The 16,719-nt window shown below is 33.3% G+C and overlaps 3 protein-coding genes across 3 annotated transcripts; 1 reads left to right on the forward strand and 2 right to left on the reverse strand.

Annotated features, from left to right (window-relative positions):
* Positions 1–3,191: 3,191 nt before the first annotated feature.
* On the reverse strand, positions 3,192–5,300 carry LOC17888650 (eukaryotic translation initiation factor 3 subunit F). Its single transcript, XM_006295334.2, has 6 exons — positions 4,972–5,300; positions 4,559–4,638; positions 4,164–4,393; positions 3,796–3,917; positions 3,596–3,709; positions 3,192–3,520 (listed from the first exon to the last, which is right to left on the reverse strand). The coding sequence occupies exons 1-6, from the start codon at positions 5,218–5,220 to the stop codon at positions 3,431–3,433; spliced, it is 885 nt and encodes a 294-aa protein (XP_006295396.1). The 5' UTR covers positions 5,221–5,300; the 3' UTR covers positions 3,192–3,430.
* A 340-nt stretch (positions 5,301–5,640) lies between these two features.
* On the reverse strand, positions 5,641–7,484 carry LOC17887732 (nematode resistance protein-like HSPRO2). Its single transcript, XM_006295951.2, has one exon. It carries the CDS (start codon positions 7,092–7,094, stop codon positions 5,796–5,798), a length of 1,299 nt encoding a protein of 432 aa, XP_006296013.1. The 5' UTR covers positions 7,095–7,484; the 3' UTR covers positions 5,641–5,795.
* Positions 7,485–10,208: 2,724 nt separating this feature from the next.
* On the forward strand, positions 10,209–10,358 carry LOC111831109. Its single transcript, XM_023784647.1, has one exon. It carries the CDS (start codon positions 10,209–10,211, stop codon positions 10,356–10,358), a length of 150 nt encoding a protein of 49 aa, XP_023640415.1.
* The last annotated feature ends 6,361 nt before the right edge of the window (positions 10,359–16,719 follow it).

Below are 16,719 nucleotides of genomic sequence, written 5' to 3' on the forward strand. Positions count from 1 at the left end.
ACCAGATCGTGTTTTACTTCAGACGCGAAGCCATGCCTTTTAAGATTCTTAAACAAAATAAATAGTGCATAATCAATTAAACCAAAGAATCGATGCTTTACCAGTATAATAACTATAAATGTTTAAATTAATTTTCATGTAATATTTTAAACCTAACAATTTTTGTTAAAAAATCAATGCTATTATTTTTGTAAACATAAATTACTTTTTATAATTCAAGAAAATAAGATGATAACCAATATGTTTGATGCGTTTGTGCTACATTGCTACCTTAAGGTGTAGCACAATTAAAACAAAAGTATAAAAAAAAAAAGAGCATATACACGTCTTTACCTCAACATTGTTAATTATCGATTTTTAAAGAATTCTTAAGTGGATAAGTTTCAATTCACTAAAACTCACCTGTGACTATATTGAATGGAAACCTCACCCATCAAATCAACTATTGCTATACATATATATATTCGAATTTAACATCCCAAATCAAGGAAATTAGAAAGCTATGATGCTTTGTTTGCATATAGATCATATGCAACAAGTTGTAGTCATTTTTAACATGATAGTATAAATGTCAAAAATGTATATAAGATTAGTAAAATCATAGTGGCCTATATAAAACTCGCATTTTATGCGTATATATGCACCCACGCACAATCGAATGTGGGGATGACAATTCGAATGGCAGAGTTTTGTTCGGCTTTGATTTATCTCACGCATGACACAAATTATATAATTCCCGTATACCAAAAAAAAAAAGTTGAAAATTTTGTATTCTCGTATAATTTATGCATTATCACAACATAAGTCAAACATTTGAAAAGACCCTCGTTGGTGCATATACTATTTGGTATAATTATTATAAGTAGCATATAAGGTTGGTTCATGCATGTACCGCAAACTAAATGCATGTAACATACTTTGAACCAAGGCAGTGTTCGTCATATTCTTCTTTGTCCATCAAATTATACAAAGCTTAAATAAAAATTATCCCATTCTTTTGATTTAATTTTTCCCAAATTCCGTTTTTCGAGCTATGTTCATTCATCAGCGTAATGACTTCTTTCCAAATGTCGTCGTGTTATTAAAAAGAAAACTTATCAAAACTCTTTACGAATCATTTGATATGGGACATCTGATCACTGATATATCCTCCATGCCATAATGAAGTATTGAAAATCACATTTCGTATATATGGATTGGTTCATAATGGATGATCTCAGCGAGACTTCAGTTTTATCACAAAGCAGACTTAAGTTATCTTAACGTGATGATTAATGTTTCACTATGGATTAAAGTAATGTAGTAGGTGCTTACCTGCCATGCACTCTGCATCTTTTAGGTTCACGGATGGTCAAAATCTGTATTGTAATTATTGTTGGATAATTAATCCACAAGAATTTTCTATAGCGATGCATGATAAACCCATTATGTCATGTAAATACATCGAACCCAAAACTAAAATTGATGACAAAAGAAATAATCCCAACCCTCTAGTAACTAGCTTGTATATTTTTTTTTGGGAATGCAAAATATATATATATATATATATATATATATATATATATTCAGGACAGCTGACATTATTTTTTACATATATAAATATATAAAATGCCCATGATTAAAATAAGCATAACCACCACTACTATAGTACTTTACGAGAAATTGATTGTGACAGATTTTGAAAACAACTCTAACCATTATATTATGAAAAAAGAGAGTACTATACTACTTAGAATAAATAATATATATATATATATTTCATTCACTTAATTTAAAATAAAACAATTTTTTTTCAACTGTTCTTTTTTTTTGGTCATCATTTCAACTGTTCAATATTTGAACTATACTACTTAAAACATTTTAAAGTACCGATTAGACTTTTACGTCTGTACGTCTCTCCGTATACTTGTCGTTTGCTTTGTCTTTTGTACCTGTACGAAACTATTATATGGAGACATCACATTTAGCTTCTACTATCTAAATGCTTATTATAATTAATAATCTCTTAGTGTAGCTTGAAAACATGATTTAGTTGTCCGAACGGGACCATGTCATAATAATATTAAATAGAGATCATGTGATAATATATATATCACGGGACCATAAAATGGGTGGTTCTTTTGGTTACACATACTGTCAAAGAGCATTTTTAGATTTATTTTGCTCTAAAAATATCATGTCGATCGAATTGAAAAGTCGAACCGATCCGATCCGATCCCTTTAGTCATAAATATACATAGTTGGTAGTTATCATGAGAGATTATTGCAAATTTTATGTGTTTTCTCCGTGTTGTAGTCAATAAGAGTCCAATTGATAACCATGAGATTATTGTAATTTATCGTAAATTAATCAGGTTCTAATCAATATGACCTACCTACTACATTAGCAGCTTAGCAGGCCACTACTACTGTGAAAAAGAAAGAAAAAAAAGATTCGAGTATTAAAATACTGGCTAATGCGTATGATGCTACGTCAATGTGTAAAGAAAGGAAAAGCTAAGGCTATGGAGACCAATGAGCATAGAATGAAGGTGGGTGAAGCGGAACGATAAGTTAGATTACTGTGAACAATGTGTGCAAGTTGCTCACTTACATTACAAGTGCATGCACGTCTTTAATGTTGACCCATCTACCACACCGGCCTACACCTTATATATTCTTCTAAATTGATCTGTATATACATCGTAATACATTACGCATGTTGAGAGAGACACATGCGTATACTACAATAACATTTACGCTATCAAAACTCATTCAACACAAATTCTCCTCTTGTTGTTACCATGGCAAAAACTTGTGTAATCAGTTTTCTATACCATAGAAGCTTCAAAATACTCGTTCGATTTCGTTGAATCCTCTAGAGCATGGCGTATTCCGTTTAAATATACACAAACCGTAGTTCTAAATTTAGGCGACCACCAGAAAGACAACTAAACCGGTAGAAGAATTGATTTGTTTTAGCATCTGCAGTAAAAGAAAACTTAGTGTAGTAACAAGTGATTTAAATTGTGTAATACTTAGTGTCAACTGTTAACCAATAAACTTTGACTAAGCTTGACTGTTATCTGATTTCTGTGTCTAAGCTTTTATACTCTTTCAATGTAACACAAGAAGAGAAACCAACAGTTACGCACACGTATAATCTCAGCATATAATAAATTTCCCCATTGATTGCGATTCAACGTAACAAGTGGAAAAGAAAAGGGGGAGCATATCTCATTTTTATATCTTGTTCAAAAATAGACACCGACTAAAATTGATTCAAGCTTCTCAAACTCATAAGACTGAGTATTTTGTCTCTTTTAAAATTGCAATTTAGGAAAGCTACAACAAGAGGCTGATTCTTACACAAACTTGTTAAAAGAAAAATTGAAACAAAAAATGCAGCATTCCACATCTTTTAAGCAAAACCTTGTGTTTCGAAAGCTTATTACAGCATCTGAGCAGCTGTGTTTAGCTTCTCCGCTAGACTCAACTGTGTCCTTGTTATGCTTGATAAGTACAGCAGAAGTAATTGGTCCTGCAACAATAGAAGAAACAACCATTAGTTTTTTACGAAGTGTTTTGCTTCCGCTTGGATTTTACGATCTTTTACCTGGAGACTATCATTCACGAGGTTATCGAATACTTGTGGAGGTAACTTGGGAAGGGAGGCTACTGCATCTGCAATGACTCGTCCTATGTTGTTGTCTGGATCTGTTTGACCTTCCTGTGGAATTTCATTAAAACAAAAGGTTATGCATCTGTGGTGGATAATAGATCGTCTGTTTTAACTTATAAATATCATAAGCTTACCACGACACTGTCAACATATTTGTATACATCGTTGATTAAAGTCAACAGCCTCTCCATTGTTAGCTCCATTCCTTCCAAGTCATTTGGGAGTTTGTCAACAGCTGTTGCCTTGAGGACATCAACTGCAGATCAAAATGATATTTTCTTAATCAGCCCAATCAATACCCAATCGTGCAATAGAATGGTTCACACTACTGAACGATACAAGCTAAGAACATCCATTCAGTTCATTCATTCACAATCATTAGACAAAGAATCTCTAGATACTGAACTGAGCATGCAGAAACTAAAGTACTTATACAATGAGGCCGTGTGTAATATGTATAAATATCTTTTTATATGAAGATAAAAAAAGTTATGATACTCACATCCAACTCTCTCGGCATCAACCATGCGGAGATCAACAGGAATCTCTTGAAATTGTGCAGCAAGCTGTCGATCACCAAGTGAAAGGTTTGAAGACACAAAAGCTTTTATGGTACCCTCGCCGTTTGTAAACCCAGTGTCCACAGTAAGGTGAATTGGGTTGGTAACTTCTCTGGCATAGAAGTCATGAATCAATGCACTACCACCATTAACCCCAGCCCCAGTTGAATACCTGCAAATAAAATAGAGTTATTCAATTAGCTATTTCAAAATGTGAACAACAAGCCACCAATGCAGAGACCCAACATAATCAATGAATCAGTAACAAGAATCGTGTGACAAAGATATGAGAGTAATCATGAGGGTTAAGAGAATAAAAGTGGGAAATGAGAAGTACCAGCCGACAATAATTTCCTTTGGATTCACCTTTAGGTGTGAAGCTAACATATTGTGGTGGTAATCAATATCCACAGCAACCTGCATCCACATGTAACAATAACCCTCAAAACGTATCCCAAAAGAGTCCCAGCCCTTTCAGGTGTAAAGCTAACATTTTTTATCTGTTTTTCAAAGAAGAAAGCTGGCAATATGTTCACTAGCAAAACCATAATGGAACGACGAGAGATGTAAGAGGGAACAGTATTGGGAGCTAAATTTCTCTACACTTCTTTTATAAACCTCAAATATCATATCTACTCTTCAGCCACTAAGCAGATCTAGAATCCCTCAGCTAAGATCGAAAAAAAAAAACTTTCTAATTGAAACAACGATAGAGAATTCGAGAGGGAGAGACAGAGATGAAAACTGAACCTGATCGGAAGATTCATTGTGAGGGACGGCGTATGAATTGCGGATATCGACAGTTCCATCAGGTAAGATAGATCCGAGGAGAGTGCCGATTACTCGTTCAGCTGAGTCAGGACGTCTCACGAAGCAATCACAGACGTTGAAGATAACGAGTGGGTGGATCCTCGCCGTGAGTACAGTAGTATTAGTCGCGGACGCAGTCGATGAAGGAGCCACGAATTGCAAGACGGTGTGATCGCTCGCTGCCGCCATGGTTAAAGATTCTGAGAACAACAAAAGGCGCGAGAGACTGGAGATTTTTAGGGTTTCCAATGTGAGCGTAAGAGCAAGGAGGGAGAAGGTATGTGATACAGAAGAGATAGGTTAGGTATTAATGGGCCAACAAAAGGCCCATTATATGTTTTTCTTGGACTCACGACTGTCTCAATAACCTTGTTAAGTGGTTTCATAATTTCTTTATCTTTGGACTTCGAATAATATTGTACCATGATAGTGAAATTGTGTGTTTCCCCATACACTACTAAAAGGATAGGTGCTGATTTGTTGACGATTAGTCAGAGCTTAGATTAGTCGTTACTCGTTAGTAGACCACCCATTACGACTTGGGGAACAACAACTCAAGTATGGATTACGATATTTGTAAAAATGTTATCGCTTGTGGAAAAAATATCATAAATCATATAAAATGAATTTGTATTCAAATATCGATCATCAAATGTTCCAAAATTTTCTGTATCTTACAAACTAAAATTAACCAAACCAACCAATTTTAATTTATATTAATTTTTTTAAAAAAATAGACCAGCGGAAATTATAAAAAATTATAATCATCCCAAATGACTCCAGAACTCTCCGAGAAACGTCTTTGCCGCGTCAAGACTCGGGTAATACGTCGGCTCCATGAATATCTGACTCAGTGAGTCATACGGCTCATGACTCGCTGTGGCGTTCGTCTCGGCGCTTCCCATCATCGCAGCCACTAGCTGCCTATACGAGAAGAAGAAACTCTTCGCCGCAGCTTCCACGGCTTGCATCCCCTGAAGCAGATGGATCTTATCGCACTCTCCCTTCCTCGAGTACAGCTTCATCGCCGCCTCTTGCAATCTCGGTCCTCCGGTGGGATCTACCTCAACCGCCAACACCGCCGGAACCTTCTGCCTGAGATCTTTCGACATCTTCATCACCTCCACTAACCCTTTAGATCTGAAACAGAAGGCGTCGTTTTTTCCCGTCGATTTGATCTGTAACTGTTTCTTCAGTTTCAAAAAATCTTCAGGATCCATCAACATGTGAAGATCTTCAATCTCCGCTAGAAGCTTCCAGATCCTCTCGAGCAAGTACACATCGTTGGAAGCTTTTTTGAATTTCCCGTCTTCGATGCCGGAGACGATCCGATTCAGGAGGTTTCCAGATGCGTAGATCCACGATTCGAGGATCTGGTGAATGATGTAGAGCGTTTGATTCTCTTGGTTATCGATGTGATCGGCGTATGGGTTGTCCTTGAGGCTGTAAAGCTCGTTAGGCCGGCAAATCGCATCGTACCGGAGATTCGGTTTGCCGGCGATGTTCTGTTCGCCGAGTCCGAGCGTGTACTTACACCGACGCATCTCGTTATCGATCGTGCATAAGATCTTCTTCCCTAGAGCCTCGGATCTCCTCCACGTAGCTAGCTGCGGTAACAAACTCAAAGAACTCCGTCCATCGCCTACCGGAGCCGCTTCTTCATCGTCCTCTTCCTCGCAGATCGCTGCCAAAAGCTGGATCTGATTCGTGAGGAGAGAATCGAGCCTACGGTTCCATTCACGGTGGTTGACGTAGGGTCGAGTATCAGAAGAAACGGCGAAGAGTAATCTGAAACTGATCTCCAGAGCTTGGAGAGCCGGTTTGAGAATAGGCTCAGAGGTCCAGAGAGGGAAATCACGAGAGGACCAGAGGGTTCGGAGCTCAGGGAGACGAAGGTAAAGCTCGTAAGCAGAGCAGAGGGGAGGAGCGGAAGAAGAGATGGGAGAAGAAACAGGGAGGACTTTGAAAGGTGAAGGGATAGTGACGTGGAGCTTTGAAGAAAGCTTAGGTGAGTTTGGTATATCAGATGATACCATCTTCCTCTTCCAATCCATATCAACCATTTTCTTCAATCTCTTTAGTTTTTTTTGGTTATTGTGTGTGTTGAATTTTGAATTTGGTATACTTTTTGGTATGGAATGAGTTAAAGAAGGATACGAGGAGAGGTATATATATAGAGAAATGTGGATAAGGTGGTGGTGGTGACTGGTGAGAGAGAAAAGAAATACAAAAGGCGTGTGGAATTATACCGACGCGACTACAATTTGAAAGTCAGCGTTGAGAGACGCGGTCTCTTTTTTTTTTTGTTTAATGGACGAACCAACTCAGTCGTGGGACTGTGGATTAATTTCAGGATAATCTTTTTCTTTTTTTTGGATTTATGTGTAAAGATTAATTAATCTCTATAATTGTATTTGATGTAAATTTCGATTTATTGCTTTTTGTTTGTACGGTTTCCCATTATAAAATCGAATATTTTCTCGTTTTGGTAAGTGATTATATTTTATTTTCCTTTCAAGGGAAGAGATAAAGAATATTTGCATTTGATATCTGCGATGTATGTACATTTAGGGATTCATTGATAATAAATGTAAAATCATTCTCTAGTTTACATTTTTAAAGTCGATCATACGTTATGGGTTGCCATTTATGAGTAGATCACACTAAAACCCTCAGTACATTTCTATTAATTGTTTGTTCATATAACAATAGTTACAAGCTGTAATTAGGTTTTGTTCAAAGCAAGAAAAAAAACTAATTAAAATAATGTTGTAGTAATAGATCTTACTACACAGCTACAAAGTTCAACTAATCATGCACATAGTGTGTTTTTTAATATTATCTGAACAATCGCAAAACATATACAGATGTCATGTACCACATAAAAAAAGGCAATAATGTTTTTCATTGATCGTAGAAATGCAAAATATGTAAGGAAAATAATATATTTATAAAGCAAACAAAACGAAATGAAAATTCTTGAGTAGCGTAATTGACGGGCAAATGAAGAAAAAACACCATGATAAACCTATATGGCACTATATTCTAATAACAACACCAAGGAAAACTTAAGTTTTGTTTTGATTTCTATAATGAGTGACTCGAAACTTGAACATCAAAACATATACTGTATAGGAAAAACATTCTTCTTCGACTTTCTCTAATTAGATATGAACATTTGTTTCCCTACAAAAGTCTTTAGAAACTCTATTTATAAGCTCAACAAGATTAGGGTTGTACTTGCAAGTAAGAGTTGTAACACAAATATAAAATACGGAAAAAAGTGTAGATACTAGAAAAAGTGTATCGTCCGCCATTTTGTTGGTTGTGACATATAATTGCTTGTTAAACTAGTGATGATATTTCAAACGCGGAGAATTATATAATAATGATAAGTCTAGAAACCGATAAAAAAAAAAAAGATAATGAAATAAAAGCATACGAATTACGATAAGGGACTATTTTATGTTAGTGTGGTGGATAAGCATTTAGACGGTGCCGTGGTATGGTATGGTTATGGTATGAATTGAAAATAAATAAAGGTAAACAAAGGGATGGCACATGGAGAGAAGTAGGACGAATTTAGATATTATATATGCAAAGCTTATCCAAATATGCGTGAAAGTGAAGGTTGGAGTTTGGTCTCTCCATTTCTTTCTTTCTTTCTAATAGTTAAACTACTTGGAAAGCTGTCTTTTCCTTTGACTTTGGTTTTTTTTTCTTCTTCGAGTTCTATATTCCATCTCACCTAAATATAGTTGATAATTTTTTTTTTTGGTTGAATAAGACTTGCTAATGTATGAGAGATTTCACCGAATATGGTTTTATGTGCATGCACTATAATTTTTTGTGACCAAACCTTTTGATTGATATGTTTCGCTTTACTTTTACCGGTAAAAAAACTTGAGGATATTGAATTTGATTATTTAGTAGTCTCAGTTGGAAAACGGTTCGAGTGGAGACAGACCATTTATTCGGTTATAAATTAGACAAGTTGATTGCTATCATAAACGAATGATTAAAATGGTCTCAAAAACAAATTAGTGGTCCATAACCATTCAAAATTTATTAATTTATGTTTTTTTTAAGTCTATTTCAAAACAGCTACTTATATTTTAATTGCGGTTGCTCTAATCCAAGCCGTCGTCCAACCTCTTTTAAGTTTTAATCAAGGCCATACATATATAGATCTACATATTGAGCTTTGAAGTGACGATGTTTTATCTATCCGATCCTAAACCGTTGGTTGGTTAATATATGTATACTCATTCAACAGTCATATCGGTGATTAAATGACTGAATTAAAATAAGTCATTCTTTGAGGGAAAAAATATAATTTAGTGCATATATAAAAGAATATATCTCATCCACGACCACGTATTTGGTTATTGATAGATAATTACTAGCAATTTATTCGTCCATTTAGATACCAACGATATCGTCTTTCTATGTAGACCATCAATTTAATATATGATCATATGACAAACAAATAAGCAACTACCGGTCCATATTGATTATTACAAATACATTAACATAATCATAGAGATATTCACATAGAATACATATCTAAAAAGAGGAATATCTTTACTAGTAGTAAATTTCATAATCTCACTCTTTGGAGTAGTTTAGAAAGAATCTTACGATGTGACAATCAATAAAACACCATAAATCTAAACATTTCCAATTTTCCCTAGTTCGTATTTATTAATAATGTAATTTTTTTGAATAAATCCTAAATGTAAAATTTTGAAAATTTCCCTAGTTTATGTTCCTTAATGAAAAAAAAAACAATGTACATTTACCAAATGTTGCTGATGTATAATTACCAAAATGTAAAATTTTGATTTTTCTCTAATTACGATTTTTTGAATAAATCCTAAATGTAAAATTTCTAATTTTTCCTAGTTTATGTTCCTTGATGAAAAAAGAATAATGTAAATTTACCAAATGTTGCTGATGTATAATGATCAAAATGTAAAATTTTGATTTTTATGTAATTTATGTTCCTTAATGAAAAAATTGTAAACTTACCAAATATTGTTGATGTGTTTACAAAAATGTAAACTTAGTGTCGACAATACATGTATATAAGTATGAATATGTATACGACAAAAAAAAAGAAAAACAAAGTTTAGGAGGACTAGAGAAATTGGTAGTGTTGGTGAAGATCGAAGAAGATGAAGGTCGTAATAGATTTACTATCAGAATTCATCGGCACATTCACGGGCTTTTGCATCGTGGTTCTGGTTTTGTGTCTGTATGGCTCTTACATACGTAAGATGTGTTGTCCATGTTGTCAACAGAGCGAACCTAGTAGTAGTGTTTAACTAAATTAGAATTTGTAGAACTCCTTCTGCATGTGAAGTCGGAGAGATTTTTGATACGAAAAAAGAGCTAGTATAATTTATTTTACTATTTCAAATTATACTTATGTTATTTGTTTTCTTTCAGTCGCCTATATTGGTATTTTTTTGCTTCACAATATTGTAATAATTTTATTCTATTAATTCTGCGTACTGTATTGATATTTATATTTACTTTGATTATTCTATTTTCTTTGAATTATATATTCCATTTGTCCAATTTTATTTGTTATATATGATATACAATTTTTTGGTTGAATACGACAGCTAAAGTATGAGAATTCAACGAATCTGTGTAAGTAAGTGCATATTACAAATATTTTGTGACAAAAACTTTGATAAACTGAAGGGTAGACGTAAATTTTATTAATATAATTAAATCAGTTGGAAACGGTTGGAGACAAACCATTCGTCGGTTATAAATTTGACAAGTGGATTATAAACAAATAATTGTGGTCTCGAAAAAAATTAGTGGTCCATAGGACCATAGCCTTTTTTTTTTTTTTTTTTTTTTTGTCGACTGGTATTATATTGATGGAATTAAACCAACGATTACAACCCAGAAAGTCAGATACCACAAAACAAATGCTGAGCCTAAACCAAAAAACCTGCAACTACTAACTAACCATCTCAACACAACGAGAGAGGTATCCAAAAAAAGCAGCTCCAAACAAAGAGCATAGTTAGATAAAAACTAAAATTCAAACAGAGGAAGAAACCATTTCCTCGGCAAATAAACCTCGCAACCAAGAAGGATGGCCCCTAGCCACATAAGATTGAAGCCTGCAATCACTGGTAACACTTTGCGCGATAAAGAACGCCCCTCTGTTTGAAAATGAGTTTTCCAAAAAGAATTTCCAGTCCCTAAACGATCCTCTAAGACGACCCACCTCCATTGACTGAAATCTAAAAGAAGGCCACACACTTGGTTTAGCAAGAACCTTTACTAAACATGCATCCTCCAGACCAAAAACCACCTTCTCCACTCTATGGGATTTCATACTCTCAATTGCCCATATCAATGCTTTAAACTGAGCATCTTTTTTGTCCATCACCGAAACAAGAGCACAACGACTATTAAGCACCACATTGCCTTCATAGTCTCTTAAAACCCACGACGCCCCAGCCAATCTGTTTCTACTGGACCAAGAGACACCAACGTTACATTTCAACCACTCTTTAGGTGGTCTCTTCCACCTTTTCAACAAATGATCAGTTCCACAGTTTTGGGAAACCCGCCTTGGCTGATCATCACTACTCTCACCATTCTCATCCTCTTTCTCTACTACTTGCGCCTCTACCCATTCTTTCCAATCCTCACAGCTTTTTTGAACAGTTTCCATTTAATACTTTGTGTTAACGAAATAACCACGTATATTTTAATTCGTATTGTTTTGCAATCCATTTTACACGAAAAATGTTTATACAGTAATCGAAACGTTATATTTTACAACCACAAACATTTCTGAAAACCCATAGATATGCTAAAAAAAAGTTAGATTCGGTTGTTTTATGTTAGCTTTAAAGTGAAGACGTCTAGCTGGTTAATATATTGATTCGTATCGGTGATAATCACATGTTACTTAATAAAATAAACTAAAACATTAGTCATCTACAACTTAAAAATAAAATTAAAGAAATTATCTATTCAACATACATATATCCTCCTTTTAAACAAATTCAACTAAAAACCAAAATTTTTAAGAATTATCTGTCACACATACACTTTATATATTCTACTATTCATATTATTTAATACAGCGTTATACGTACCACGCTTTGCTATTATTACATTTTAAACCCAAAAAAAAAAACATATGAAAAGTATGCGAAGAAGTTTGTAGATCGTCTGCGTGTTGTATCTTTCCTTGGATGCTTCCTCGTTCAGTCATTCCTTAACTTTGAATTCAAATAACTAATAAATAAGTTTGAAATAAAGTAATTAATTAGTGCAATAATAATAAAAAAAGAATATATATCATCCACATATGCGGTTAGTGATAGATAAAGACTCGCAATATATTCCATTTTGGATATCAGTAATCTCTTCTTTTTGTAAACCATCAATATGATATGATCATATAAAACAAGCAACCACTGGTCCATATTTGATTATACAAATACTCTTACAAACGTTATATCTATGGTCAAATAATTTTTATAATATTAATATATTTCCCCCTTTTTTTGCTCTATGTTTAACTTTTAAATTATCACGTCTCATAGGATTTGGACTTGTATAGTATAGTATGATTTCACGTACACATAACGATATATCGTTAGAAAATTTTGAATTAACCTGTATATCTCACCCCTATTTTTTAATAGTAACTTTTGTAAAACGTATTTGAAGACACCGAGATTTTTACTTTGTTGATCATTTGTGTTATAGAATTATGCGAAAAGAAGAATTCATAACTTGTTACGGAATGAATGGGATATGGTATAATATAAGATGGGTTGTATAAGTAAGAATCAAAAAGAGAAAAAAGAGATGGTGTTACTTGTTAGAATTCCTTTCACGTTTACGATAAGTCTTTCCCACTCTTTTTTAAATAAAGAAGTTTATTATTTCGCCTTTATTCACATATACATTAGTCTTTTTCCATATAATTTAGTTCCCCAAACGTTATTTATACCAAAAAAAAAAAAAAAAACTAGTGACATCGTATATTCCACTAGAAAAAACTAAAATATATATATATATCATGTGGCAGAGGAAAAATAGACCAATTTGCATATGTTTTATTAATGAAACTAACAAAAACAAAAAAGCAAAAAAAAAAAGGGTAAAAGCAAACAAATTTTAAGTATCTCACGTTTAAGTAATTGACGCAGTCGGGGGAAAAAAATCAACGCACACAACTGTGTGATTGTGTCTGTGTACACTTGGGATATATGATCAGACTATATATGTTTCTTGTGTGTTTCCTTATTTTTGACTTGGAATAATAATCTTTGATCATCGTCTTCGACACGATAATTAATTATCAATATCAAAAACTAATAATGATTAAGAAAAAAAAACAAGTAAAAGGAAAGGAGTCTATATCTAAATCGGGGCATTGGCTTCCATCCATTTGTGGTGGTGCAGCCAATGAGGTTTGGATTCGTCTTGGTCATGTGCAATGCAAATCACGCACCCAAGACCACCAACTTGGTTCCATGACCAAAAGAAATAAAAACTGTTATCTGTAATTCATCTGCCACGTGGTCGGAGCAGAGCAAAGTTAACGGTTCCAAAAACACGAACCCAAGGTGGCAATGACAGCTGGAACTCTCATTGGCTTTCCAGTTTTACTTAATACTTATCCTCTTTTGTTTGGTCGATCCATCCCATCAACTACCACTCTTTTTCTTTCCTTAGTTGTTGCTATATTCGGCATATATATGTTTCAAATGTATTTACCTCTCTTCACATTTGTTGTTCTATGTGGTCTTTATTTGTTCTTCTATTTCTAAGCAATGACATCACCTAAATCAATGAACAAGATATGCTTAGTATGAAAGAAAACAAGAGAGATCGATCTAACCATTACCGTCAACAATAATTTTTTTAAAAACCACGAATGATCAACTTTATATTAAAAAAAAAGAAAGTTGTCTTCGTTGAGTTTATTATAGTAAAAGGAAAAATGACAACTACTGTATTATCGAGTAAAACATGCATTCTCTAGTATTTGGAAAATCTGAAAAAGGGGATTTACATTCGAAAAAGAAAAAAAGTGGATTTTCTTAGACCAAAAGGCTCCATATCTTCTCTCTCTCTTTTTTTTTTTTTTTTTTTCTTTTCTAAAGTAGTTTAGTAGTATTCACTGCGGTTTCTCTTTTTTTTTTAATATGTGTTAAATGATCAAGTGCGTTTGTTTTAGAGATTTCTATGTTTCTTAATTCATCGGATTCGTCTAAACAAAATAAAGTTGTGCATACTCGTGTTTTTCTTTTTCTTTCTTTCTTACTTTATAAAATTGTATCAATGGGAAAACAAAATTGGTTATATTCTTGTAATGTGTGGATAAAACTCATTATGGAAATGTAAAATTATAAAATACTAAAAAAAGAGTCAACAAAGGTTTAGCTATCCCATAAAAAAAAACAGGTTTCCTCAGAATGAAGCATGTCTCCGGCCGCATTATTCGACCATTATCCATTCATTCCTCCTCAGTTTTTATTTTCTTACTATATCAAGGAACTAAATAATATAAATTTAAAATGATTAGGAATAATTCAATTTGGGTGTTGCGAAACAAAGGTAAATGTCATCCCCAAACCAAAAATCTCAGTTTCAAGGTTTTTGGTTGAGCCTAATCTAAAGCATTAGTATCTAGCTCTATTTTTGTCTACACTCAATCGAAAAATATCAAATACTAGTTAAAAGACGAAGACTTCAACAGACAACGATACCTGAACAATCAATTACAGTATATATTTCCTTGGTAGTTGTATGAATAATTTTTAATACTACCTTGGGTGCAATTTTTAGCTATTTGTTAAACTTTTAGTAGATGACATGATTCGGATAAAGTTTGGTATGGGAACACATCACAGTGCCTAAATTCCTCAATAAATGCCGGAAGGAATTGAGAATTATATTTGCATGTGGATGAGATCAAACTATTATACACACACATATAAAATTCTTCTGATGGGACATTCTTAATTTTTCTATCTGTTTTTTTTTTCTCTTAGCTCTATTTTATATTCTTGATTTTCTTTAAACAAAATTAATAGCCAAATTTATATATTGAAACATAATAATGAACTGAAATAGGATAATATATCATCATCTTAAATTTACGTGAAATTATTTCATAAGTTCTATTTACTTTTTGTGTTGAATAGGTATTTTACAAAAAAAATTCACGCACTTGCTCCGGATATTATTGCACTCATAAATTAACGAAGGTAAACAATAATATATCATTCCATGTGAGATCTCTCCATCATATATCATAGTTTTAAAAACTATTGTGAAATCTCGTACGAGATAGAACTTAGAACTATGACGTTTGTGGATGCAAATAATATAATAAGTATATTTTTTAAAAGTCGTAACAAAATTTTCGATGTATATCCATTTGGGAACATGGGAGACATCTTCCTCTTCTTCTTCGATGTCGGACTCTTTTTTTGACTTTTATGTGACAATAAAATTGTATACAACAAACTTGGAATCAATAATAATACTTATGCCATCACAAAAATAAAAAAAATGAAGTCCTTATCCACCAAAAGTCCCAAATGTTTTATTTTTCCTTCTAAAATTTACAAAAAGCTGATTTAATTAACGGTAATCAAGCACCACATTCCTCGTTGTTTTTTTTTTTTTTTTTTTTTTCGTTCTTTATAATATTATATAAGCGACACGACATATTCCACTTTCAACTCCGCAATTCCCACGCTTATGTTTGTGTCCTTCCTATCATGGGAATGCCGAAAATGGGTCTGATCCAATTTTCATGAATTTCTATTCTTTCTTTTGACAATTATCAACAAAAAAGCATGCCTTTGTGTTTCAAACCAGATTATAAAGCATGCTTATCCCCGTTAATTATTTTTAAAAACTGTTTAATTGTAAAGGATTGATCAAGTTAATTAAGCAGTCTTCTGAACATGTTTTTAATAATTTGATGCTGTTTTATAGATATATGTATGTAAAGGAAAGCGTGATGTGAATTATTATTATATAATAAGTGAGGTTTTGGTACTTCAAAACCACCATTTGAATCATACCTACCTAGCAAGACTGCAACCTTTAAGATAGAGCTAAAACACCAACCGCAAATATTCAAGATAAGCTGGCCTGTGCTTTATGAGCTTTAGCTCTGGGCCGGCCCTGGTTTTACATTAAACTAAGCAAGCCTGTAAATAACCACTTTCAAAAACCAAGCATCTTAACAAAAGTTGAATAGTTTCAAACCACTTATGCATGTTTGGTACCAGTAATAAATACATCCATGCCTAACAAGTGAGATTTCCAAGTTGCAGCATAGGTCTATGTAACCATTGTTTGGTACCAGTATGCTATTCACATACTCAAAAACAAGCATCCTGCATTCATCATCATTTATAATATAGAAAAGATCATTCTCCTCCAAAAAAATTGACAAATTCAGCGAGCATAATAAAACAATATCAAGACCATGGACAGAACAGCAAAATAACGAAAAGTTACTAAAGACACAATGGAGATAGAATACACAACATGTCAACATAACTCATACGTCATAGTATAACTGAGCTTAAAAGAAATTCATATTTTTGATGAAGAAACAAAATGTCCATAAACATATGCAACAAAAATAAATTAAAAGGTTCGAACGTA

This window comes from Capsella rubella, unplaced genomic scaffold (assembly GCF_000375325.1).
Source record: "Capsella rubella cultivar Monte Gargano unplaced genomic scaffold, Caprub1_0 scaffold_4, whole genome shotgun sequence".
NCBI classification, from domain to species: Eukaryota; Viridiplantae; Streptophyta; class Magnoliopsida; order Brassicales; family Brassicaceae; genus Capsella; species Capsella rubella.